Consider the following 25702-nt stretch of genomic DNA (forward strand, 5'->3'; position numbering starts at 1 on the left):
AGAAGCAGTATGTAGGTCTAATTGACTGCTGCTGAAACAGCTGATAACTTTCTGTCATTCTGTGATGCAATAGTTAATCCCCCATATTTAGAGTCAGAGTACAGTACTGCTGGCCAAGGATGGCAAAGTGGCAGTGTAGCATTTCAAAAGACTTAATTCCTCAGAGAGAACCACTGCTGAAATGCATCTACTCTGTATGCTCATACCAGATAGCAAAGCCTTCCTTCCTTCAGGTAGGGCCAATTTTGTTTACTTTGTGAATAATCTAAATTAGTGGTGCCCAGTTTTATACATCTGTCTTTCAGTCAGGCTTTGGGAAAGTTGCTGTTTGTTCAGTTAATACCTGACTGATTTGTCCACTTGAGTAGTTGAGCATAATTTCTCTTTTTAGACCTCTTAAACAATCTTGAATATCAGTTTTTTTACTGTACCATAAATCAACTTCCATGCAGTTTTGTCTGAAGTTATGCAACTGATCAATTTCTTCTTTATAACATTTTCCAGCCTCTTGATGTAGCCCTTATATTGAGTGGTGGATGCTATGGACTGTCAAGAAAATACATGCATTGGCAGGAAGAGTTAATTATAGGTGGTACAGTCAAGAACAGTTCTGGTAAACTTGTCAGGTAAAGAAATAAATGTTTAAAGAAAATTCTAAAGTTTTTCCCTGTTAGAATTTCGTTTTTAGGGTACATGTGTATTTATCCTTCATGTGTATTATGAACCCTTTTAGGAGGACATGCATGCCTCAAGAAAGCAGAATTTAAAACAATGATTAGATAATTGTTTAATTGACATCACTGCTTCCTGCTTCTAACCTCCGAATGATAATGTACATTTCTTAGAAATAGATTTTTTATTTTTTTTTTCTGACATCTTTGTTGTTTGGTGTGTATGTATAAAACATTGAACAGTGTTTGAAACACCAAACAGCTCTGAGCATTTTTTGAAATACTGTCAGACAAAAAAGGGGGAAAAATACAGGTAAAGTACTCACTTGGCTTTTCTCAAAATTCAAAGTAACTTTTTGTTTAGAATCAATATGGAGAAAAGTATATTATTTATGTTATTACATCTTGAATGTATTTTTGTCCGATAAAACACTTTTTTAGACTTTCTTTAAAGAAGTCAGGACTTCACTGAGGGAGAAGCCTGTGAGAGAGAACTATTCTGAAAAATATAGGACATAGTAAGCTAAATGAAGCACAGTTATCACATATTTAATAGAGGTGTTTTTTACTGGAAGTCTTAATATTGATTATGAACTTTTTTTTTTTTTTTTACATTTCCACCAAATACTGAAGAATTATTTATTGCAGTAAATCTTTCAACAATTAAGCCAAAGGATATGTTTTAGTGAAAATAAAGTAGTTGTTAAGCTTCTGAAATTGTTGGATGCATTTGAATACTGTGGAAAGTCACACTGGATAATTGTTGTCCTTGTGTAGTCCTCCCAGTCTGCCAGGCAACAGGAATTAAATATGGCATTTCTCTTGAATGGTTAATGAATGCCAAGGTTTTCAAATGACAAATTTTCAATGGCATTTAAAAGATCTTATAGAAATAACTATTTTTATGTCATCTTCACAGTAATAGTCATCTGTTAATCATGATCCTTATAATTGATTAGTAGTGTTTTATTCTTTGCACCCAAAGTGATCCTATCAAAAATAATGGCTAAATAAACTTCAGTGAAACTAAGTTTTAATCTCAGTACTTGAAAGAGCCATGCAGCTGCACCAGATACGTAGTTAGCATAATTATACTCTATTCAATTTTAATGTGAGTATGTGCTTTATAAAATCAAGAGCTCCTACAAACTGCTGTTAGGCTCTCATTTGGGATTTCATGCCATGAGATTATTTTATGCCTCCTCCTTTTCTTCTTTTTCTCTGTTACAGTGCCCAGGCGCTGCAAACGATGTTTCAGTTAATGACTCCTAAGCAAATGTATGAGCACTTCAAGGGATATGAGTATGTTTCACATATCAACTGGAATGAGGATAAAGCAGCAGCAATTTTGGAAGCCTGGCAGAGGATGTATGTCGAGGTAAAACTGAAAATAACCTAGATATTATAGTATGAAATCTTGCTGAGATCCACTGTCCCTTTTTATGGCTTTTTACTGTATTCTTCCAAAGAAGATGCTTAACTAAAACTAAGTTACTGCCTCCCAGTTTTGAAGTTACTTTAGTCTCTTTTTTAATCGAGAAACTGCTTGATTATTCACGTATGTGAAGCCATGAAGGCTTTACTGTTTGATGTCTTGAACATTTCTGCTTTGCTGAGAATGAGAAGGGTCTGAAGAGCTACTTGGGATTTAAAAGCAGTTGGTTTGCATGATTCTTCCAAAGGTTTCTGGAAAATATTAGCTCTCCCAGCAACAGTCTGGGTGGGGTGGCCACATGACAGTGCCTGGCCTTTGTGTCCCAAACTGTGCCCTCTTCTGTGCTGCTTATGACCTCTGTGAAATGGCCCTGCAGAGGGGGAAAGAGGGGTGTTCTGAAGAGCATGCTGGCCTTGGATTGAAGGCAAAACTTAATCAACAGCAAAGTTATGGAAAGAGGAAACGTTACACTGAAATTGAAAAAATGTATAAATACAGTAGACTTTTCTAAAGCATGGAGATTCTTACTTGATAAACAGTAGCTTTCATGAAGTAGTTATGGAAACATACTTCATCTAGAATCAGTGAAATCTCTTGTGTAAGGTGTATGCTGTAATATGAACGTAAAGGCAAAAACAGCTTCAGGTGTTTGCTGTAAAAATGTTTTGTTTTTTAATTTACATACAGCTACTTTTTTATTTTTCTTTTCATAGGTTGTTCATCAAAGTGTTGCACAAAACTCTACTCAAAAGGTGCTTTCCTTTACTACAACTACCCTGGATGACATCCTAAAGTCATTTTCTGATGTCAGCGTTATCAGAGTAGCTAGCGGCTACTTACTAATGGTAATAAAACAAAATATATTTATTTAATTGTTTATAGTAGTAGAACGTGGCTTGCATATCTGCTTCATTCTTACCAGTCAATAATCCAGAGCAGTTTTTTCATACTTAAAAAGCTTGCCATTTGTAAAGTTTTGTCATTTCAGGTGTGAAATATCTAATGTGTCTGTTCTGCTTAAAATGCTTGTAAATATGGGTATGTAGAAGAGAAGGGTATCACTTTTAAAAACTGACCTGTTCTAATACTTCATTCTTTTTTTTTTCTCTTTCCCTTCCCACCTCACCCTGACCCTTCCTTTCAGCTTGCCTACGCCTGTTTAACAATGCTGAGGTGGGATTGTGCCAAGTCTCAAGGTGCCGTGGGGCTGGCAGGAGTCTTGTTGGTTGCACTGTCAGTGGCTGCAGGCTTGGGTCTCTGCTCACTGATTGGAATTTCCTTTAATGCTGCCACAACTCAGGTATTTAGGAGTCAAAAGTCTGATTACTAGTACTTTATTAGTGAACAAACACATATGAATCTTCAGGGAAAATAAACTGCCAAATTATTTGTATTGCTGAACTTCACATGTGCTTCTCTCCTATGTAGTTATCATTATAACTAATGATATTATTATCATTATTCATTATTCATTATTATAATAATCATTATTATATATAATCATAAATCATTATGATATGTTAAGTCATGATGATGCCAAATGATATTAAAGAAAAAGACAGATTTTTCGTGGTTTATATAATTGTTTTTTTGTATACTTTGTTTTTCTGTGTCCCTGTATAAGTCAAGAGCGTAAAGTTACGTCAGCTAACCATGTAATAGCGAGCTGCATGATAGATCATAAAACAACAATCATTGTTTTTACTTGTTTTGTTTTTTTCCCAAGGTTCTGCCTTTTCTTGCTCTTGGAGTTGGTGTAGATGATGTTTTCCTTCTAGCCCATGCTTTCAGTGAAACAGGACAGAATAAGAGAATTCCATTCGAGGTAATGAGAAAGTGGCAAGTTAGGGTGAAATAAAAGGTTTCCTATAGGGAAAGATACTGAATTAATGAATTCGTAATGATTTTAAACAAATAACAGGTGGGTTTGTTTTTTTTTTTTGGTTTTTTGTTTGTTTGTTTTCTTTGTTTTTTCAGTATTAGTGTCTTGCATCTGTAGAATGACTGTTTCATTTGCAGGACATTGTTTTATTAACACGACTTTTAAGATGCACCATTTTTTGTTGTTGTTATTGTTTGTTTGTTTTTGCAGGACAGAACAGGCGAGTGTTTGAAGCGAACAGGAGCAAGTGTAGCCCTTACATCTATCAGCAATGTTACTGCATTCTTTATGGCTGCCTTAATCCCTATTCCTGCTTTACGAGCATTTTCACTCCAAGTAAGTTTATGTGCTACTTTGTTAGCTCTTATATGTGTTCCAGTTGTGGGAGACCAGTGATGGTACCCGTTAGTGACAGTTGTAAATCCACATTCAGTGCTTCTGGAGGCCACTGAATTAGTATCTAATCATTGTTTTCTGTAGATCTGGGTAATAGCAGCAGCTGTCTGCTCTGGATTCTGCTCCTTCTGTGGAATTTCTTGCATTCTGTTAGCTGATGGATGGTAGGCTGCACTGCCATTCCACAACTGGGTTAAGTGCAAAAACAGGATGTGTGTGTCTATATACATACATTATTTTTTTTTTTAAATTATTTTTTTAATTATTAATTTTTATTAATGAAAACTTTATTGTGTACTACCTTGCTCCCAATGAACCTCTGGAGAGAATATCAGGAATTCTATACTACAAGTACTTCTGAGAGAAAAACGTAAATTTTATGGGCTGAAGTATGTATTGCTCTCTCCTTTTTCCCTCAGTTTTCTTTTATTTGTTTCTGATAAATATGCCTTCAGGAAGATGAAATATTAAAGGTGCTGAAGAAAGTGTTGGTTTTTTTTTTTTGTTTGTTTGTTTGTTTTTTAAGAAATAGTCTCCTTGAAGAAAGCTTTGGGAGTTTCCTATCAGACACTGCTTTGACACACAAGCAATTTATATTGCTGCCTGACCTTGGTGTAGGTCAGGCAAACTGTACTTTTTCAGTAGTCATTTTTCTTGTGCTTCAGAGTGGGTTATTCAATTATTTTTCATTATCCTGGAGCATTTGGCTACCTGGAGGAAGCAAAGATTATAGTTTTCTTAATATATGTGGCAATTATTGCTGTTGCAATTAAGCTATAAAGTAATGAACTGTTGGTGATGGTAGGTACATGACCAATAAGTTTTAATTTTCCATTTTTCAACTCAATAGACAATTTGATATTGAGCAGTGGAGGAAGTAAAGGCCTATTTGGTTTGCTGTGCTGTTGGACAGTATCTGTGGCAGCTAAAACTATAGCTGAATCCTGAGTGGTTAGCTCTGCTGACTTGCTGACTTGCTGGAACTCAGATGTCTGTTTTATAGATGATGTAACAGTGAATTATAATTCTTTCCAAGACTGGCATCAGTATGTGAAGTTTATTGTTGAAGTGTAATACTTTGCAAGAAGTGTTTTGTATCTTCTAAATCTAGTCAAGATTCACCCATCCAATATGTACTTGAAACACCTAACAGGATACTGAAAATCCTTACCAGGAATTGGAGAAGTCTTTTTTTTTTTCCTGTCACAGTAGTAACTATGCTTCTGTAGAAGTTACTACAGCCTAAACACATCTCATAGGAAATACTCAACAGAGATTAGCCATTTTGTCCTAATCATACCTCTAAGCTGTTCTTTAGGAACCAACAAAACTATTTGTTTCTTCTTTAATCAGATTTTGCTCAGCCACTCGTCTCATTCTTTGTATTAGAACATGAATGGTTGCCTTTGGATAGTAAGTAGAGACAACAGCTATAAATATTACTGTGATCTCAGTACAAATTAAATGTACCTATCCTGAGTTCACAGAATCACAGAATGATCCAGGTTGGAAGGGACCTCAAGGATCATGAAGCTCCAACCCCCCTGCCTGGCAGGGCCACCAAACTTCCATGTTTACTAGATTAGGTTGCCCAGGGCCCCATCCAACCTGGCCTTGAACACCTCCAGGGATGGGGCATCCACAACATCCCTGGGCAGTCTGTTCCAGTACCTCACCACTCTCCTAGTAAAGAACTTCCCCCTAACATCCAACCTAAATCTTCCCTCTTGCAACTTAAAACCATTTCCCCTTGCCCTACTATTATCAACCCTTTCAAAGACTTTACTCTTTGAAGTTATTTTCTTCTTACCTGCTATCACCATATAAACAGAATCAGAAAACAGAAAAGCTGTCTACAGAATAAAATGACAAACAAGAAGATCCCAATTAGATTTCAGTATAGCCATGTATGAACATGTCAACATCATTCAGAATGAAAACACTGTGATCAAAGTCTGTTTTAAGGCAGTGATTAATATAGAATTCATATATTGGATTGCTTGGATGTTCAAAAACTAGCATTTCAATTGCTGAGTCTTTTCTCACATCTGTAGTCTGTCTTTGGTTTTTAAACAGCAGACCCTTGCATGTGGGTAGCTCCAGAAGTAATGCCTCTTATTTATTTCCGTGGAAACTGCAACAGATACAAAGAGCACAATAACACTTTTTGATAGAGCAAATTCTTGGATACAAAGCACTGTTTTACGTGGTCGCTGCCATTAGCTATGCATTTTTGCCATAATAGTCTTCATGGACATTTAGAGCATGGCTTGTCTTTCACATCGTTGTTGTCACTGCTGAAACATCAGCCATAGCCTCTCTGTTCTGGTGTCTGCTATTTGCTCTCAAAAATTGTTCAGCAAGTGTTGATGAATGTCAGTGGTTGCCAATTTTTTTCCACATGTAGGAATTCATTTCCATAGCTTTGCTTCCTATGCACTTCTTTGTCAGACACTGTTTTATAAGACAGCCTCTCTGCAACCATGGGTCACACAGCAACAAAAAATCATGGAGTATTAGTGGGAAGGTTCAACCCACTGCCATACTACCACCACTGGCCACTCATGTTGTGGCCGAACATAATAAACTAAGTGGCATTGCTTACAGGGCAGATGTCATGTATATGAGTGATGTGAAATTATGCAAAAAAGTGCAGCTGAAGACCTGTACTGAAGATTTGTTGGAACTAGAGAACATGGATAAATCAGAAACCACTATCCCTTGTTGTTGGAAAAGAAAATCTATTTCTTGCTTTGTCTAGCTTCACCAGGTAAAATCAAAGTAATATCATGCATTACTTACAGCATTCAGAATCAGTTGGCCTTTGCAGGTTTTCATTGATGGTCTGCATTTATTTACGTATGCTCTTCTTTTTCCCTAGCTTCCTAACAAGACATAGAAGGTAATGAAATATTGCAGTGTACTTTGCACAGTGACTACCTTCTTCTCATCTACGTAGTGAATTTTTAACAGATGGGCTTAGAAATAGAATTGCTCTTGACCTTATTTTACACTTAATTCACTTTTCTTAAGACTCTACAAGATAATTGCCAAAGTTTCCTTAACTTTTGAAGTCCAGTATCTGTAAAATAACCAAGCTGCTGAGGGAGAATAAATGATTTCCTGCTTGTGCAAGTCCATCGTTTAGATGGAAGCTCACATTTTGCATTTCAGTGCTTTCTTCTTTTTCAGTTTCTGTTCTGTTTGCCAGCTAAAGCAGTTTCTTGATAGTCCTTTTATTTACTTTGTGGAGTTTAAACTATGCAAGCTTGCTGTTGTTTTTGGAGTTTACTGGATTTAGCTTTTACTGAGTTAAAAGCAAACAAACAAAAATCTTTTTGAAAGTACAATTTTAAAAATTAGTTCTATTATGTGGCTAGACACTGTGTTTGCTTTATGACTATTTGCATTTTTTTTTAATTTGTTCATTAGCTCTGTATTGAAACAGTTTTACGCTTGAAGAAGCTGGTGGTTTCTCAAATAGTTCAGCCCCAAGAACCACCTATAAGAAAATGCTCAGAACTTTGAGGGAGTAGGTTCTGAATTTTCAGATTTTTAAAAATTGGGCCTGGGTGGGATAGAGGGAGGTTATCAGAGAACCCTGCTGAGAGTGTTTGAAGTTCAGAGTAGGAATGTCTTAAATATTGTTCTTTATTTTGAGTATAAGTGAAGGTGATATTGCAGAGTATAACTATCATTAGGCTGAATTCTTACCTCAGTCAAAATGTTCAGACACGTTTAAGGAATAAATTCTGCAGCAAAAAGGAAAATGCACAGCTTCATAAAAATTCACCTAACTTTCCTTGCTTGTAGTAGAAAATTCCTCCCCAGCAGTTGAGGAATGGTGTAGATTTAGTAATGAGTAGAGGTGGAACTTTGCCCAACAAGTCTTAACAGTAACTTTTTCTCTCATAGTAAGAATAATAAGTTGTTTTTTTTCCTAAATGTAAAAGTGCATTACCAGGTGGTGGTGGTGGGTTTTGTGGACAGAAAGAATGTAAGTTTTTAAACTCATTCAATTATCTTACTCTGCTGAAGTGGTTTGTCCCTCTCCTTTTACCCACATCTTTTAGTTTTCCCTGCTCCTGTCAAGAGAATTTAACAAGCAAAATTAAAGCCTAAGGGGAAGAGGAAGGGGGAGATGTGAGTCTGTGTGCTGTCAGGGGGGAGCTGCAGATAGGCAGTGGTGGAGTGGAAGTTTCCCTGACAGAACTCCTCGTTCGTTCATCACCTCTAGCCATACAGCACACATATTCTCCTTGGGTGGGCTGCCAGGAATGGCAAATAGCAGCACATACCTTAAGCAGGGCCCCAGCCTACCAGCTTGGCTCCCTTCTCCCTTGCTGCCTTCAACACAGACTGCCATTCTTCTGTTTCAGTTAACAGTTGCAGCAGCAATAGTATTTTTAGCCTGTAAGAAAAAGATGTAAAATTGGAACAAGTTTCTCAGAAAATTACCAACGTTTTTTTCTGATTAGTGCAGTATTTATTTTACTTCCTTTTGATCTCATTTCCTTTAATTTCTCTGTCTAATAGTAATCTTAACTTTAATGACTTCTCAGGAAGAGTGTCTAAGGAACTTCATTTGATTACTTGTTTCTGAAGGGATAGGGGCAGATGCACTTTTCCCAAAATATTAAATATTCAATATAAAAATATTCAGCTTGAGTGCTGCTAGCAGATTTCCCCCACTCTGCAAGCTGTGCTACCACAGACTTGTTGATGCTTTTCTGGTGAATATGGTCACAGATAGGGAATATGGCCACGATCGCAATATCTGTACATTTCCATCAGATTTCTAAACTAGTACTGCAAGGAGGAGGTGGTGGTTGATGTATCGTATCAGAGGCTTAGTCACCTTCACTAGTTATTCCATCCTTCTCTGCTGATCTGACCTTGATTTGCTCTCTTGTGTCGTATGTTTCCATATGCTACTGGAGCAGGGATATGAAGCAGGAACTGGGAGACATGCTGAATCTTTTCAAGTCACAGGGAGACTTGACGAGGCAACAGGCAGAACTGATAGAAGAGCAGTGTTTTGCCTGGGTAATTTTGAAAACTGAGTGCTTTTGCAACATTGAAATGCTGGTGAGGTAGGTGAGGGAGAGAAAGCCTGCAACATGTTGGAAATGTATTAAGCTCTAGGGATCTGTTTAAATACGACTCAGAAGGGATGTTATTGTTTAAAAAGATTTAACCTGTGGAGCTAATACTTAAATAATGATAGGATGCATTGGAGAATCTATTTGATTGTAAGAGGAATGCCATGCTGATAAGCAGATTTACTATTTGTAGTTGTGTTAGTTTTGATTCTTCATTAAGAATCACATGTGAATATAGCTAACTATATTTTATCTCTTCCACACACTTAAGTATTCATTCTCAGGGGTAGCAGTGTTTGAGTTTCAAGGATTTTCTTGTCTAAAGAGGGAACCGAAAAGGTATGAACTCTTTGCAGAATTTCACAGATTAGAAGAGAGATTTGTTGGTTTTTCAGCCATTCAGGGATAAGTAAGAATTATTGTCAAACATCAGGTGAGATTATTTTCAGTAAAACTTCACATTTTAACATTTTCAGTAAAACTTATGTCATTTTTGACAAAAGAACTTCTTTAGATACAGCTGATTATTCATGTCAAATGGATGATATGATCTTCAGTGGTTTAGTAGCAGTAAAGAAGGTGGTTGTAATAACCAGGTCCAGCAAATGCCTTGCTTGCAACAGCAGCATTAATTAATTAATTAATTAATTTTTAAACAAATTATTAAAACAAATTATTTAAACAATTATTCTGGAGAAGATCAAGAGGGGAAATCACTTTATCTTGAAGTATTAGCTATGGCCTTACCTACTTTTCTGTGTGGCTTTGTATAAATCATGAAACGGTTTTCTCTCAAACATGGTTAAATGATAACTAGGTGGTTTTAACTGCTAGATAGACACTGTTGCAGTAGTTAAGTCTACAAGTAATTACCAGGACCCAAATCTTTACTGAGTCTGAAGACGGCAAAAGGGAAACACCAGTAAGCTCTACTTCTGTGTTCAATGTATTTATGATTGAATTAACAAGACAGTATTTGCATAACTTACTATGTTCTTAGAAACACAGAAATAATATCTTTTAATCAAACTTAACAGCTTCAGAATTCTAAAAATCACTTAGTAAATTAGTACTTTGATTCTGAAAGAGAAAAATTGAGTTCCATGATTAGTCAGGAATTTTTAATATATGAACAACTTTTGAGCTACTGCTTTTGAAGACTTATTTTTAAAGATCAAAGCAGCTACTTCACTATATTGGAAGAATGGCAGCATGTTTATATCAAGTTCACCACTTGATTTATTTATTTTTTTTTTTCTTTTAATGTTAACTTGTATAATTTCATTATTATGAAACTAGACTGTTGTTGCTTATTTAATTAAAATAGAAGGTTTAAAATAGAAGGATCTCAGTTGATCTACTTGTTGATGACTCAACCACAGGTTTTTGTTTTTTTTTTTTAGCATATCTGTACTACTTGTTAATTTCTAGTCTTACCTGTGCTCAGATTTCCCTTCTTGACAGCTATAGACTTCAGTAATTCCACATTACAAGTAAATGCTATTAATAATAATGATAAATGCTGTGCTACATATGTTTATAGAGATTACCTGAGAATCTCTGTATGGGAAAGGGTTTGAAGGTGGGTGTTTGGGGATTTTTTAAAAATTAATTTAATTAATTTTTAATTAATGTTTAATTAAACACTTTACAAATTAAGTATTCTTCCAATTTAAGATGCATTATTGTTCCAGTTGAAGACTTTTTTTTGATAGACTGTATCATTAATCAAGTTCTGATAAAGACAAATGCACAGACTTACTATGTGTTGTTGGATTAATTTTGCTGCTTCTTAAAAAATACTGTGGGATTATCCCCAGATATTACTCTCTGACTGGATTTCTGAGTTCTTTCATGTGCATAGTATTATCAATTTCATTAGAATTTGATTAAATTCTATACATAATAGAATAATAATAATAATAATACTTCATTATTGACTTTTAAATGTTCTTCAATGTTTAAATAACTACACAACCCTTAAATGTGAGAACTTCATTCCTTATTCCAGGCTTGCTTATGCTTCCACCTTTTTTATAGTGGAGGATCTGAATGGAGCAGGTTCTCATGCAAATGGGTGATTTATTAACTCATGTTTTTTCCACTTTAAAAAGTGGAAAAATTGCCATGCACAGGCACATTAAAACATATGAAGTTTAGTATTAAAAGAGACTAATTAACTACAATAGGACTAGCATAATGAAACTGAAAAGTAAAAATATACTTCCTAGTTCCCTTGAGAGGAAGCTTGGAAGTATCTAACAGGTAGGTATGATAAATGAGTGGGTAAATGAGAACTGAAAAGAGGTTTAATGCTTTGTAAAAATGAAGGCCTGCGTGAAGCTAAGCATCAATACTGCTTCTTTTATGACTGATCTCTAGGCAGCAGTTGTGGTGGTATTCAACTTTGCAATGGTTCTGCTAATTTTTCCTGCTATACTGAGCATGGATCTTTATCGTCGAGAAGACAGGAGACTGGATATATTCTGCTGTTTTACAAGGTGAGAGTGTGCGACTGATTGATTGATGAGGTGTGTCCTTTTGTGGTCATAAGTGCTACTGTTCCTTGTCAAGAGTGGGTGTTCATTGCAGCAGGGTCAGTATTTTGTTGTCTTAACCATATTGCTAGTGACCAAATTGTGTTTGCTACTGAGATCTGTCTCTCTCTGTATTTGACCTTTCAGTTTTGATACCAAACAGAGAAAGAACTTTCCAAAATTAGTTTTAGTGAGTGGTTAGAACAAGGAGTTGATCACATGACAGGACTTTTGCTTTCTGTTTCCGATTAAGTTGTATTTTCATTGGGTGACTTACTTGTAATTTCTTTGGGTGACTTACTGCGCTTTGGTTTTGAGGCCTAATTCTCAGAATTAGGAGACAGTTGGACTGCCCATGTATTCTACCAGTTGTTGCACTGAACATTTATCAGAATTTGAGCCTACATATATATGAGGAAATTCAGTTAATAACAACTGGTTTTGTTTAGGTAAGCAACATTCTGAATTCCTCTTTTTTAGATAGGCTTTATTCATTTGATGAAAAATATACCGTTTTCTGTCATGGTTTGTCATTTCTTATTTACAGCAAGAGATATATCTCTGTTGTTTAAAAACAACAACAATAACAAAATAAACACAAAAAAACCCCAAAATCAACCAACCAAAAAAAAAAAACCAAAAACCACCACCACAAACTAGGTACATATTAAATCCTCGCTTAGACTAAAATAAAATTCAGAAAATACTTCTGAAATGTTATGTCTTAATTTAGCCCATCTTACTTGGAAAATTCCTATGCACGTTTGCATATGTTTACTTCATTCTTGAAACATTCTGTGTGTGTGTGGCATGTGGTTTCAAGCTGCCTCCCAAAAGTGTGAAATCTTATTCAGAAGGCTTAAATATTATTTAATGGTTATTTCAGTTGTTCTAAACAGAAGAACTTGGTATTTTATGTGTTTACATTTTATTTAAATAGCCTAATTCTCAGCATGGGTACACAAATGCAAACTCAGACGCACACTGCATTCAGACTGTGTGTGACTACCTGGATATTCACTTGATTTGTATGTACAATTAATTAATGTAATTTATGAGTGTATCTCAGTGTCTTCAGATAATGGTGGTTTCTGCTTTGTTGAAAATAAGAAATCTGCATATTTACAATTAGAATCATGTCTAAGAAGCATCCACATTTAGAGCTGGAGAGGAAGATTCATGCTGAAGTGTAATAATTAACATAAACTGTCGGAAAGTAGTCGAAATGGTTTGGGCAGAAGCAGAATATTCTGCCTAGTCTGATTAAAATAAAAACATAAGCAATGTTTTTCTTTTCTCTTACAGTCCATGTGTCACTAGAGTGATTCAGATTGAGCCTCAAGCATATGCAGAAAATGACAATATTTGTTACAGTCCTCCACCCCCGTACAGCAGTCACAGTTTTGCACATGAAACTCAGATCACAATGCAGTCTACAGTGCAGTTGCGCACTGAATATGATCCTCATACACAAGTGTACTACACCACTGCAGAGCCGCGATCAGAAATATCAGTACAGCCTGTGACAGTGACTCAAGATAGTCTTAGCTGCCAGAGCCCAGAAAGCACAAGCTCGACAAGGGATTTGCTTTCCCAGTTCTCAGACTCCAGTGTGCATTGCCTCGAGCCACCCTGTACGAAGTGGACACTTTCAACTTTTGCAGAAAAACATTATGCTCCGTTCCTCCTAAAACCAAAAGCTAAGGTAATCAGAGAACAGTTCACCTGCTTGTTGAAAAAGGCTTCTGCATTTTCTGCAAGGAACATTGTCCTGACAATAATAATAAACATAAGAAATAAATATAATTATTTTGCAGTGGAAGTTTGTAATAATTTTGCAGGTATGTTCATACTTAAGAAATTCTGTCTTGCTAGCAGAGTAGTCACATAGCTTCAAAGGTAGGTTAAAAGAGGGGATTGTTCACTTACTAAAACATAATTTTGAGAACTATGTAACTAATGCTACTCTTTATTACCATAAACATTTTTTACCCATGCTTTAGAGACCTTTCAGTAAAATGCCTTGCGTTATGTGTTTACATGCATGAAAAAACATAAGAAAAATAAAATTAGGAGTGTGCAATGATGGATATTAATTTTGAACCTAGTTCTGTTGTGGCCTTTATGAATTGTTAGTTTCTAAAGAAAACTAAAACCAAATGCATTTCTGTTTTTGTTGTTGCAGGTTGTGGTTATTTTTCTTTTCCTGGGCTTACTTGGGCTCAGCCTCTATGGAACTACCCGGGTGAGGGATGGACTAGATCTCACAGACATTGTACCACGTGAGACACGGGAATATGACTTTATTGCTGCGCAGTTCAAGTACTTCTCATTCTATAATATGTACATTGTGACACAGAAAGCCGACTATCCAAATGTCCAGCACTTACTTTATGAACTTCACAGAAGTTTCAGCAATGTGACATATGTTTTGTTGGAAGAGGATAGGCAGCTTCCCAAAATGTGGTTACACTACTTTCGAGACTGGCTACAAGGTAGGATAAAAATTGCACAAACTTATCTTTATTCTGCAGTAGCAAGCACTTAATCACTGATAATTCTGTTTTCCGATATGGCCACACAGACTGCTTACAGTAGGGGGATGCCTAGGTTCTCATCTGAATTTGGATGTTGCTTTCCTTTTTCTTCAACAGTTCTTTTCTTTGTGGCTAACTTTACTACTCAAGACAATTTTGAAGCTTTTAAAGATTATAAGTGTGAGAGGCAATCTCATGCCATTAATTTCTAAACAACTAGTGAGGAATTCTGATTAAAATTAGTGGCCAAATCAGCCCAGTGTCTTGGGAAAATAAGTGTTTGCTGAGTGTTTTGAGAATGGTAAATGAAAAGTCCTACTTCAGCAATGTATTTTGGCACAGGCTTAACTTTCAGCACAAGTGATCCTGTTGGCTTCAGTTGGGACTGCTGGCATGAATAAAATTCAGTGTGGTTTAGGCATTTTATTGGATCACGAGTACACCACACATTCTACATTTCTAGTCAAGTGTCTTCACTCTTTTTGTGGTGCTGCTTTTTCTGAGCTGAACTATAAAGGGATGGGGGAGAGATGAGAAAGGCAGAGCCTTTCAAGTAATCTGATGATGGTTATACTGAAGTCAGCGTATTAAAGATATTAAAGATACTATGTATGATTACATGTGTCGAGACAGTTTTTTTTGTTGTTTAAAATAAATGGTACATCTCAGCAAATTTAACTGTTCTCTGCTGTGAGCAAGTGTATTCTTGCTCAAAATACGCTTATCTTACCTCTGCCACTTTAGCTGAAAGAATCTTCAGCAAGCTTTTTGCCAATAGAAAAGTAAATTATGCTGGCTTAGTGAGACTGTGTATTTTAACCGTAACTATTTACAAATGACTGATGCAGCCAACAATTCTCAGAAAACATTTACATAACTACCAGCATTTGGGATATCTTCTTCCTTCTGAAAGTGTTTTAGGCAGTATTGGGAAAGCAGAGACATCTAAAGGACATAAATAGTAAAATTATCAAGTCTGTTGCATATATAATGCGCTGGTAGAATCAAGCAGAACATAGTCTTAGCTACCAGATTTATTGTTTTATTTCAATTTTTATAATGTACTGGATCCATTCATTACAGTCTCCTTACTGTATGTTTTACTTAGTTTTTCTTCTTTCATAAGTAAGGAAAGGCAGTGTCAATGGAAAGAAAATTCAGTGCAGCTTACGTGTTTTGCCATACTGAAACCTTAATGTACTCTGTAGCTTCCTAAGCAAACATCTTTCTGAGTGCTTTTCCAATCTCTTGCAATGCTATTGTTTATTTTATTTCTTTTGTTTTGGACAACCACAAAATAATCATAATGGGGAAAACAGGTCCCAGCCGTGGAACATGTGAGTAGAAATCTGAGGAAATTGTGTTCAGGATCTTCACATATTAGTGCTGAACATGAGCACAGTTTGACAATGGTAAAATTAGGAAAAGATGTCCTTGGATCTGCTACTTTGCTGGCTCCTCACAATGAAATGCTGAAGGCTATCCCCCTTGCTGTTGCTCTGAGATTGCTTGATTTCTTGTTACTCAGAGTCCATCTCTTACCTTTCATTTTGGATGCCTCTTTTTAATTCCCTTGTCATGCTAAGGACTTGTCTGTTCTTCACCACTTAGTGCCTACGTATCTCCTCTATGCTGCTTGTACATGTTCATATATGACCTTTCCACATCTTTACTAGTCTTGAGGGTATTAATGTTCTCTTCTTGCCTTTCTAGTCCACTTTAGTCTGCATGTATTCCTTCCTTCCTTCCCCTCTGCTGTTCTTCCTGTAGAGGAGGTGTGGGTATTTTGGTACCCTGGATGCAAGGAGTTAAAACTCTACACAGGCGTGTTCAGGGATGCTTCCATGAAGCTCTGATTTGGGATGGTTCAAGTGGTTGTTCCAGCCCTGTGATTAAAAGCATATTGTTTGGTCTTTTGATCATGTGCAGGTTTAAATTAATCATTATGATTACTGCTTAGTGTTTAGATCTGTGTCCTTACCCCTTCTTTCTACCTTCCTCAAGACGTGCACAATTAGGATAGAACAGCTAGCTGCTTTGTGAAGACAGGGCTGTTTTGACAGATGCTGTGTTTACAAAGCAGTAAAGAAGGATACAAGGCATTAACATAGGGGGGAAAGTGAACTATTGTGGTAAAAACTGATTATTGTCATAGTTAAGGGATTGTCTGAAGGTGCAGACAGTAGTGAACAGAAACGTGCATGGTTGTTGCCAACTAAAGCCGAAACTGAGGTGTAAAGAGAAGGGAGCGTGAAAAAAGAATTTACAAATGGGTTGGAGTTTTAGTCTGGATTGAGAGAGTGTCCTTTGTGAGATGGAAATAGTTGTGTGGCTGCCATTTTTAGGTGCTGAAGATAGCAGGATAATTGAAGTAGGAGTGATTTTTGAACTGTGTGTTTAATTCCTAATGTCTTCACTGGGAAGTTCAGTACTGTGGAGGTTAGTGGTTCAAGTTGGCCTTCTGAATTTTGTTCAGCAGTTTACAAAATGGACTGAAGGGAAGCAGCAGTGTATGAACAAAAGCATTTTTTAATGAAGACAACCTCCTTGGTTTAGCTGTATGCTTGTAGTTTCCATACAGCAGAATGCTGTCAGCCTGACACACTTGCAGTTTTCCTATACTTTTCTTCCTGGCATCCAGTCATATTAACATGCTTTTTGCTACTGAAAGTGCAACAGAAGAAAGTTAGCACTAATCATCCATTTACAATGGAAATGTTAATGTTATTTTTGTAGGTGTCTGAATACAAATTACAGCCCCAGGTGGGCTGTAATTAGGCTTGTTTTTGCATAGTGTAATCTTTTATTTCATAGTGCCAATTGCTCATATGGTTAAGTAGGAATTCCTTCACCCCCTTTTTAGCATCCCACATAATTCCGGAGGATTTTACCTCCTTCTGAACTACAAAGTGAAAGTCACTGCTGATATGAAGATGTCCCATATGTAACATTTTAAAATTCCCTCATTTGTTAAAAATTTCTCTGCTGAAAGGCATCAGCAGATTTTCTTAATTGCCCTTGTAGTAGATTAAAAGTCTTTAAAATCTTTGGTGGAAAATGCATATGTTGCTAGCGACGACTGCTATTCATTTCAAGGAAATTTTAACAATGAAACTTGGAAATTCTCTGGAAATGAAGCACAACTTAGAGTGATATCTTGGTATTCCTTCCTCAAGCTTCCAGTTTTAGCAAGGTCAATAATAAGATGACCCAAAGTGTAAAGAAATTACACCTAATGAGTAATAAAGATTAAAAAGGGAGTGGAGATTGAGGGTTGATTAGACTTTTAGGAACAAAGAAGGGGCAGAAAGAGGGAGATGTGAAAGAGTTAAACTTCCACCTGCTGTTGCAACGTAAAACTTACAGGCCCTTTTTAGCATACCTTGCAATGCAGGTTGGTCAAGTTACATGTAGAGTATATTTGGGTTTATGTATCAGTTTAGCCCTGTGACAGGAGCTGCGTATTAGTCTGGAATTACATGTTAGGATGGAAATTCTTCCACAGGTATTGGTTAGCATAGCAATTTGTGTGCTCCTGTTATGAAAGGAAACAATTTCTACTATAACTTTAAAAGTTTAGCTGTTCTTTGGTGTTCTCTCTTTTTTTTCTGTTATGCTTTTTTACACAGTCTTCTTATTTCCCCAAATCATCACACGATAATTACGGAAGAAGTGTTCTCACCTAGCTACTTCCTGAGGGACTGAGAACTGAACTGTGTTCAGGGAGGATGGATGCTGTTTTCCCATTCAGTGGGCATCAACAAATAGCACTGTTAAGGGGTCTGTGAAGTTCCTTCAGAGATTTCAAGAAGTCTGGTGAGGTTGCATCCTCATCCTGGGCAGGTGCCAAGGGGCTGCGGTGGTGGCTTTGGCAGGCCTGTTGCATCACTTTGTTCCCAGCTTCCTGGCTTTACCAGTAGGAACAGTTTTGTAGACAGCACAGGGGGCAGCTTTTTAAGGGAGTGGGGGAAGCGTTTGTCAATGGTGTGAGTACCTAGGCCCCAAGACAGTGTCAGGCCCTATTTTCTCTACCCTCCCTCTTATCTCAGTACAGCTGTAGCTAACCTATCAGATTTGTAATGATGGTTTTCATTATAACTCCTCAGTGCAGCTGTGAGGTGGGCTGGTGATTTCCACCACCCCCTGGCCTTTTCCTTTCCTTTCCTGGACATGCGGTTTGTCCTCTGTTCGCACAGAGCCTCCTTGTACCAGGCTGCGGCTTCCTGTTCTAAATATGATCCAAATTTGTGCTGTGAGGTGTTCCTCCCCGTTAAAGGGTGGCAAAGAGGAAAATAACAGTTGAGACTGAATAGGTGTTGGCTGTGATCTTTACATGTGCTGGCAGCAGATCCCACGATTTATATTAGCTACACAAGTTGAACAGATGGAACAAATTGACAAATTCATGTTCACTCACGCTGTGCTTGAGAAGCAGCTGAGTTGCTGTTTGAAGCTGAAAGTTTGAGTGTGGTTTTTTTTCCCCCTCTTGTAGTGGAATTTCTGGTTACATCATACAAGCTGTTGCCTCAGTGCTCTGCAGTAGCCCAGAACGGTTAATAAGAGTAGTGTGTGTCCTCCTCCTCTGTAGCTTAATGCACTTGGAGAGGATTCTGGTGGGGAGGGAGTTAGGAGAGGGGGGAAGCATGGATGGTGCTTTTCTGCCAGATAATGGACTAAGAGGCTCTCTGGTTTGAACTAAAGGGCAGGCAATGATGTTAAACTAAGGCTGAACTCAGCCTCTTCTTTTTTGGCACCATCCAAGTCAGCTTTGTTTTTAGGGGCAATAAATGCAAATGTGGTAGTGGATTTTGAATGTGATGATTCTGGAATTGTAGTTCATTGAGGATAAATACTTTTTATTCCAGACATCTTTAACACTTCCTCTCATTTTTCTCCAAGCAGAGTGCTTGGTTGCTGTTTCACATATAGCATTACTTCCAGGCAGTGGTGAGGCTATGTAAACTTGGGAAAATCTCTTGAAGATGTTGAATCTGAGAGTATTACTCTTATCCCAGATCTCCTCTATGCAATGAGGTTACTGATTAATGTAACTCCAGTGCACATTGCATCTGCCATTCACTAACTCAGCTTTGCCGGTCATCATGATGTGAGAATGGTCTTAAGGCTTCTTGCTTGCACCTTCTTGTTTCTCCCACTTTTTTCTTCAGAATATGGAATGTTCTAGCGGTACTTTTACCTTACCACACAATGACTGTCAGTGAGGAGTGCAAATATGGGAGGCTGCAAATGGATCTTTCTTCTTGCTTAAGCTATAGATGGCCAGAGTTTACAATTGAAAGAGTAATTCTTATTTCTTCCTACTGAAATTTATTTCTGATGTTGATTTCTTACCTGTTTCTTCTGTTTTCTCTTTGCCTTTCTTAACTCTTCAGGACTCCAGGATGCATTTGACAGTGACTGGGAAACTGGGAAAATCACTTATAACAGCTATAAAAATGGATCCGATGATGCTGTTCTGGCTTACAAACTCTTGGTACAAACAGGCAACCGAGCAAAGCCCATTGACATCAGTCAGGTATTGTATCAGAGTTATTACTGGTCTATACAGGACTGCACAAAGTCATCAGGATTCAGGGGAGATACAAAGAGCATGTTGTAGTTTCTTTTCAATCTTTCTGCATTGAAATGTGTAAGTCATGCCATACTGCATGGACTTGCTGCCTGTGCTTGATTTGTGTGTAATTGCTGTCTGGGCAGCAATTTGTGTTGCATAGCCTTCAAAATCAACACTGGGAATACCTATCATTGATGATTACTGACTGATGTGTTAATGTGCTGCTTCTGTCTCAAACATGCTCTGTTTTCACTGAATTTGTTTTGGAGGATGCATAGCTATATGCATAGATGTATGGAGTCTGAACCTATGTGAGACTCAGGGCCGGTGTTAGTCATATTGTCTTAAGTAGCATAGTTCCTGATTTGAATCAAATTTTCTTGTAGGATCAACTTTGTTCAGCTTTCTTCTGGGATATTTCACCTGGTATTTGCTATCACTTCATTAAAAACCTAAACTTTAAAGAAGATAACTGATGAATGGTGGTATCATTCATCAGAAATGGAAACTGTGATGCACTCTGAAAATTATGACATTGTTGCTATCACAGAAACATGGTGGGATGACTCCCACAATTGGGATACTACCATCAATGGCTATAGGCTCTTTAGGAGAGATAGGCGAGGTAGGAAGGGTGGGGGAGTCGCCCTTTATGTCAGAGTTTGGATAAACTGTGAGGAGCTCCCCATGAGAAACAGTCAAGAACAGGTTGAGAGCCTGTGGGTTAGGATTAGAGATGGGACTAATAAAGGTCAGCTGGTATTAGGGGTATACTACAGGCCACCTGATCAAGGGGAGGCTGCTGATGAGGCTTTCTTGCTCCAGATGCGTGAGGCGTCTGGCTCACGGGCTCTTGTCCTGGTGGGGGACTTCAACCATCCTGACATCTGTTGGGAAAACCACATGGCGAGCTGCAAGAGCTCCAGAAGGCTCTTGGAATCCATTGATGATAGCTTTCTGGTTCAGGTATTGGACAGACCGACCAGAGGTCAAGCGTTGCTGGACCTGCTGCTCACCAACGCTGAGGAGATCATCAAAGGCGTCAAGGTTGGAGGCTGCCTGGGCTCCAGCGATCATGCCCTGGTTGAGTTTGTGATCTCAAGCGATGTGGGCCTGGCAAAGAGCAGGACCAGGATGCTGAACTTTAGAAGAGCAGACTTCAAGCTACTCAATGGAATGCTGGCCAAGATCCCCTGGCGTGCTGCCCTCAAAGATAAGGACGTTGAGGAGAGCTGGCTACTGTTCAAGGATGCCCTCCTGGCAGCACAAGAGGTCTCCATTCCCCTGATTAAGAAAGTGGGCAGGAGAGGTAGAAAACCGGCATGGCTCAGCAAGGACCTGCTAAGAGAACTGAGGGTGAAGAAAGGGGTGTACAAGCTCTGGAAACAAGGCTGTGTCACCCGGGAAGAATACAGGGATGCCGTCCGAACTTGCAGATGTGGGATCAGGAAAGCCAAGGCGCAGGCAGAACTGAACTTGGCGAGGGATGTGAAAAACAACAAGAAAACCTTCTACAGGTACATTGGCCAGAAGAGACAGGCCAAAATGGACGTGCCTACTCTGGTAAATTTAAAAGGAGAAATGGCTTCAACAGATGAAGAGAAAGCTGAGGTGCTGAATGAGTTCTTCACCTCGGTCTTCACTGGTGGCCAGGATTCTAGTCTTTTTCACGTCCCTAAGTCTTGCACCCCCATACCTCCATGTGGGGACCAAGGAGGTAAATCCCTCCCCACTGTAAGGGTAGAGCAAGTCCGAGAGTGCCTCCTTAGACTGAATGAGTATAAGTCTATGGGGCCAGATGGCGTGCATCCCAGGGTCCTGAAGGAGCTGGCTGAGGTGGTTGCTGAGCCGCTCTCCATCATATTTGAGAAGTCGTGGCTGTCAGGTGAGGTCCCGGATGATTGGAGGAAGGGTCACGTCACTCCCATTTACAAGAAGGGGAGCAGGGACGACCCGGGTAACTACAGGCCAGTGAGTCTCACCTCTGTGCCTGGGAAGATTATGGAACAGATCCTCCTGGACAACATGCTTGATCACATAAAGAACAAGCATGTGATCCGAGACAGCCAGCATGGCTTCACCAGGGGAAGGTCATGCTTAACTAATCTTGTGGCCTTCTATGATGGAGTGACGGCGTTGGTGGATGAAGGGAAGGCGACCGATGTCATTTACCTGGACCTGAGCAAGGCCTTTGACATGGTCCCCCATCACATCCTCATCTCCAAATTGGAGGGAGGTGGATTTGATGGGTGGACAACTAGATGGATAAGCAATTGGTTGAAAGGCCGCAGACAGAGGGTGGTGGTCAATGGCTCTATGTCCAGGTGGAGGCCGGTAACGAGCGGCGTCCCTCAAGGGTCTGTCTTGGGACCGGTGCTCTTTAACATCTTTATTAATGACATCGATGAGGGAATGGAGTGCACCCTCAGCAAGTTTGCTGATGACACCAAGCTGAGTGGTGCAGTCGATACGGTGGAGGGAACGGATGCCATTCAGAGGGACCTTGACAGGCTGGAAAGCTGGGCTCGGGTGAACCTAATGAGGTTCAACACGGCAAAGTGCAAGGTTTTGCACTTGGGCCGGAAGAACCCCAGGCACCTGTACAGGCTGGGAGGAGTGGTCCTTGAGAGCAGCTCGGCTGAAAAAGACCTAGGGGTCCTGATAGATGAGAAACTTAACATGAGCCAGCAGTGCGCTCTGGCAGCCCGGAAAGCAAATGGGATCCTGGGCTCCATCAGGAGAGGGGTGGTCAGCAGGGATAGGGAGGTGATTGTCCCTCTCTACTCTGCTCTTGTGAGGCCCCATCTGGAGTACTGTGTCCAGGTGTGGAGCCCTCAGTACAAAAAAGATATGGAGATTTTGGAAAGGGTCCAGAGGAGGGCCACAAAGATGATCAGGGGGCTGGAGCACCTCCCCTATGAGGACAGGCTGAGGGAGTTGGGTTTGTTCAGCCTGGAGAAGAGAAGGTTGCGAGGTGACCTCATTGCAGCCTTTCAATACCTGAAGGGAACTTACTCCCAGGAGGGGAGTAAACTCTTCGAAAGGGCTGATAATAGCAGGACTAGGGGAAATGGTTTTAAGTTGAAGGAGGGAAGATTTAGGTTGGATGTTAGGGGAAAGTTCTTTACTAGAAGGGTGGTTAGGTCCTGGAACAGGCTGCCCAGTGAGGTTGTGGATGCCCCGTCCTTGGAGGTGTTCAAGACCAGGTTGGACGGGGCCCTGGGCAACCTGATCTAGTAAATGTGTATGTTTGGTGGCCCTGCTAGGCAGGGGGGTTGGAACTACATGATCCTCGAGGTCCCTTCCAACCCGGGTAATTCTGTGATTCTGTGATTCTGTGATCATTTTCTTGTACTGTTGTCATAAGTACAGGTATACTATGGTAGAGTCAGGAATGACAGTTGGCTAAACTGCTGAATAAAATACCTGACCTTCTTTTATAATATTATAATAGCATACAAATACTGTAGCCATTGTTGGATGGCTACCCACTAGGTTTGACTTCTTTAACTAAAATTGTATTTAAATTGATTTCTTCTTTAAAAAGAAGATATACTGCAAGTATCTTAACTGCTCCTTTCCTTGAGTCATTATTGACTCCATGTGCTTTTAGGCAGAGGAATAATATTTCTAATGAGTTTCTTGGCAGATCTGCTTGTTGTTTTTCTTTCGTTCACTGGCATTAAAGGTGAAAGATTTTACAGAGTATACTGTTTAAAGTTACTGTGGTCTGTAAAACACTGCTCTACAGCAACATGCAGCATGCTGTCAGATCTGAATGAAGCTTTAGCAATGAATTAAGGAAACAAAGGGAGTAGAAGAGAAAATCTTCAGTGAGATTTTGTTTAGGAATGTGTACCAGGTACATGGTGTAACAAATGTGATTGGACTACAGCTGCTGATATAATTTCCTCTGCCTGGGAGGGAGAAAAGCGTGGTGCACCCACAGCGGTTGAGCCCTGTACTATGCAGTTCCAAAGACAGCTTAAAGACATACAGTTGTTGCATATCCTGTGGATTAATTGAATCCAGATTTCTGGAATCTAGGTTGGTTTTTGTTTTGTTTTGTTTTGTTTTTTACAACAGTCACTGTTGTTTTTCATTTAATTAAAAAGACCTGAAACTGGAGCCAGGCCAGAATTTTAAATAAACAAACAAAAAAAACAATACTTCTTCCCTCCATGGTCCTCTGTCAGGGCCCTGGCTGTGTTTGGCTACAAAATGCTACAAGTGTACCACTGCTGTTTACGTCACAAATACAGTTGCTCATGATGACCTGTGTAACAAAGGGCACTCTTCTACTTTCATGTTGCTGGGCATTTTCTGAATACATAGGTCATAGGAGGCAAGTGTTAGCAAAATTTATACAGATGTTGTTTTATTTTTATAGCTCTCCTCCATTTACTGGGTGGCATTTCCTTCGGTGTTAACAACAGAGGTTAACTGCACACAGACGTGTATAGGGACTCTTGCCAGATTTTCTTCCATTTCTTGAAATGTTTCTTTAAGTTGGTTGTGTTTTGCTTGTTGTTGCAGGCTTTTGGAATTCAGGTTTAGTTGCTTCAGTCTATTCTGGAGCTATCTACAGGCTTAGTGGTTGTAGTAAATGCTATAAGAGTATTAATTTGTAAACAAACACTTTATTATCACTGGTTTTTTAGATTTCATTGTCAAAGAACTGTGGTTTTTTGTTGGTTTTGTTTTGTTTTTTACTGAAAATGTTACAGCAGGAGCTCCAAAACCAAAACTCAATCTGAAAATCTTCTAATTTTTCCATTTTGCAGTTGACTAAACAGCGCCTGGTGAATGCAGATGGAATCATTAACCCAAATGCTTTCTACATCTACCTGACAGCCTGGGTTAGCAATGACCCTGTGGCATATGCTGCCTCGCAAGCCAACATCCGGCCTCACCGCCCAGAATGGGTGCATGACAAAGCAGACTATATGCCAGAGACAAGGCTAAGAAGTAAGTAACATTTCATCTTAATGTCTTACAGTTTATATAAGTGCCCCCACTTCTTCCTTTAAGGAGGAGTAACTCTAGTTGGTTGATGCTATACAGGGCTCTGAAAGCATAAACAGAACAATATATTATGTTACTCTGTAACCTCAAGAGACAAATGCACCACTGCAAATGTGGTATCACTGTAGTGTTTTATCATGTTGAAAAATGAATTTTATAGCAGTTGAAGTTTCACTGGAGCAAGTTGCCCAGCAAGGTTGTGGATGCCTCCTTTCTGAAGGTGTTCAAGGCCAGGCTGGATGGGTATTTGAGCAACCTGGTCTAGAGGGAGACGTCTCTGCCTATAGCAGGGGAGCTGGAACCAGTTGATCTTAAGTGTCCCTTCCAAACCAAACCATTCTATATTTCTGTGAAGTTTTAAAAACTGGTAATAAGGATTACTTTTTATTGCTGCCTGATAGTTCTGTCTGTGAGGAGGACTTGGAAGTTGCTTGAAATTGCTGCCTGTGTCATTCTGAAGTGCTAACACTGAGATTATATCATGCTTGTCTTCAGTTCTAAATATCTAAGGGATTCTTATCAAGTTAGTCCATATGTCTTAA

General features: G+C 38.8%; 1 protein-coding gene and 1 long non-coding RNA gene across 8 annotated transcripts in view; one reads left to right on the top strand and one right to left on the bottom strand.

Annotated features, from left to right (window-relative positions):
• The window catches only part of PTCH1 (patched 1), a 66990-nt gene that overhangs the window by 26396 nt on the left and 14892 nt on the right, over positions 1 to 25702 (top strand). For 5 of the 7 annotated variants that reach the window (XM_015849307.3, XM_085529073.1, XM_085529074.1 and 2 more), the window contains 11 exons: positions 505 to 626; positions 1902 to 2049; positions 2820 to 2951; positions 3251 to 3406; positions 3833 to 3931; positions 4199 to 4324; positions 11869 to 11987; positions 13329 to 13728; positions 14209 to 14518; positions 19954 to 20096; positions 24920 to 25103. In XM_015849307.3, the coding sequence (XP_015704793.1) occupies positions 505 to 626; positions 1902 to 2049; positions 2820 to 2951; positions 3251 to 3406; positions 3833 to 3931; positions 4199 to 4324; positions 11869 to 11987; positions 13329 to 13728; positions 14209 to 14518; positions 19954 to 20096; positions 24920 to 25103 (1939 nt within the window). Of the gene's footprint in view, positions 1 to 504; positions 627 to 1901; positions 2050 to 2819; positions 2952 to 3250; positions 3407 to 3832; positions 3932 to 4198; positions 4325 to 11868; positions 11988 to 13328; positions 13729 to 14208; positions 14519 to 19953; positions 20097 to 20521; positions 20638 to 24919; positions 25104 to 25702 lie in introns of those variants that run through there. The other 2 variants (XM_085529078.1, XM_085529076.1) reach the window with 2 other exon arrangements.
• Positions 6343 to 7275, bottom strand: LOC146753911 (uncharacterized). Its single transcript, XR_014939462.1, has 2 exons — positions 7187 to 7275; positions 6343 to 6518 (listed from the first exon to the last, which is right to left on the bottom strand). It is a non-coding gene; the product is annotated as an uncharacterized LOC146753911 (long non-coding RNA).

The sequence above is a fragment of the Coturnix japonica genome, chromosome Z (genome assembly GCF_054131305.1).
Source record: "Coturnix japonica strain WE chromosome Z, WE-NBRP24, whole genome shotgun sequence".
Classification (NCBI taxonomy): Eukaryota; Metazoa; Chordata; class Aves; order Galliformes; family Phasianidae; genus Coturnix; species Coturnix japonica.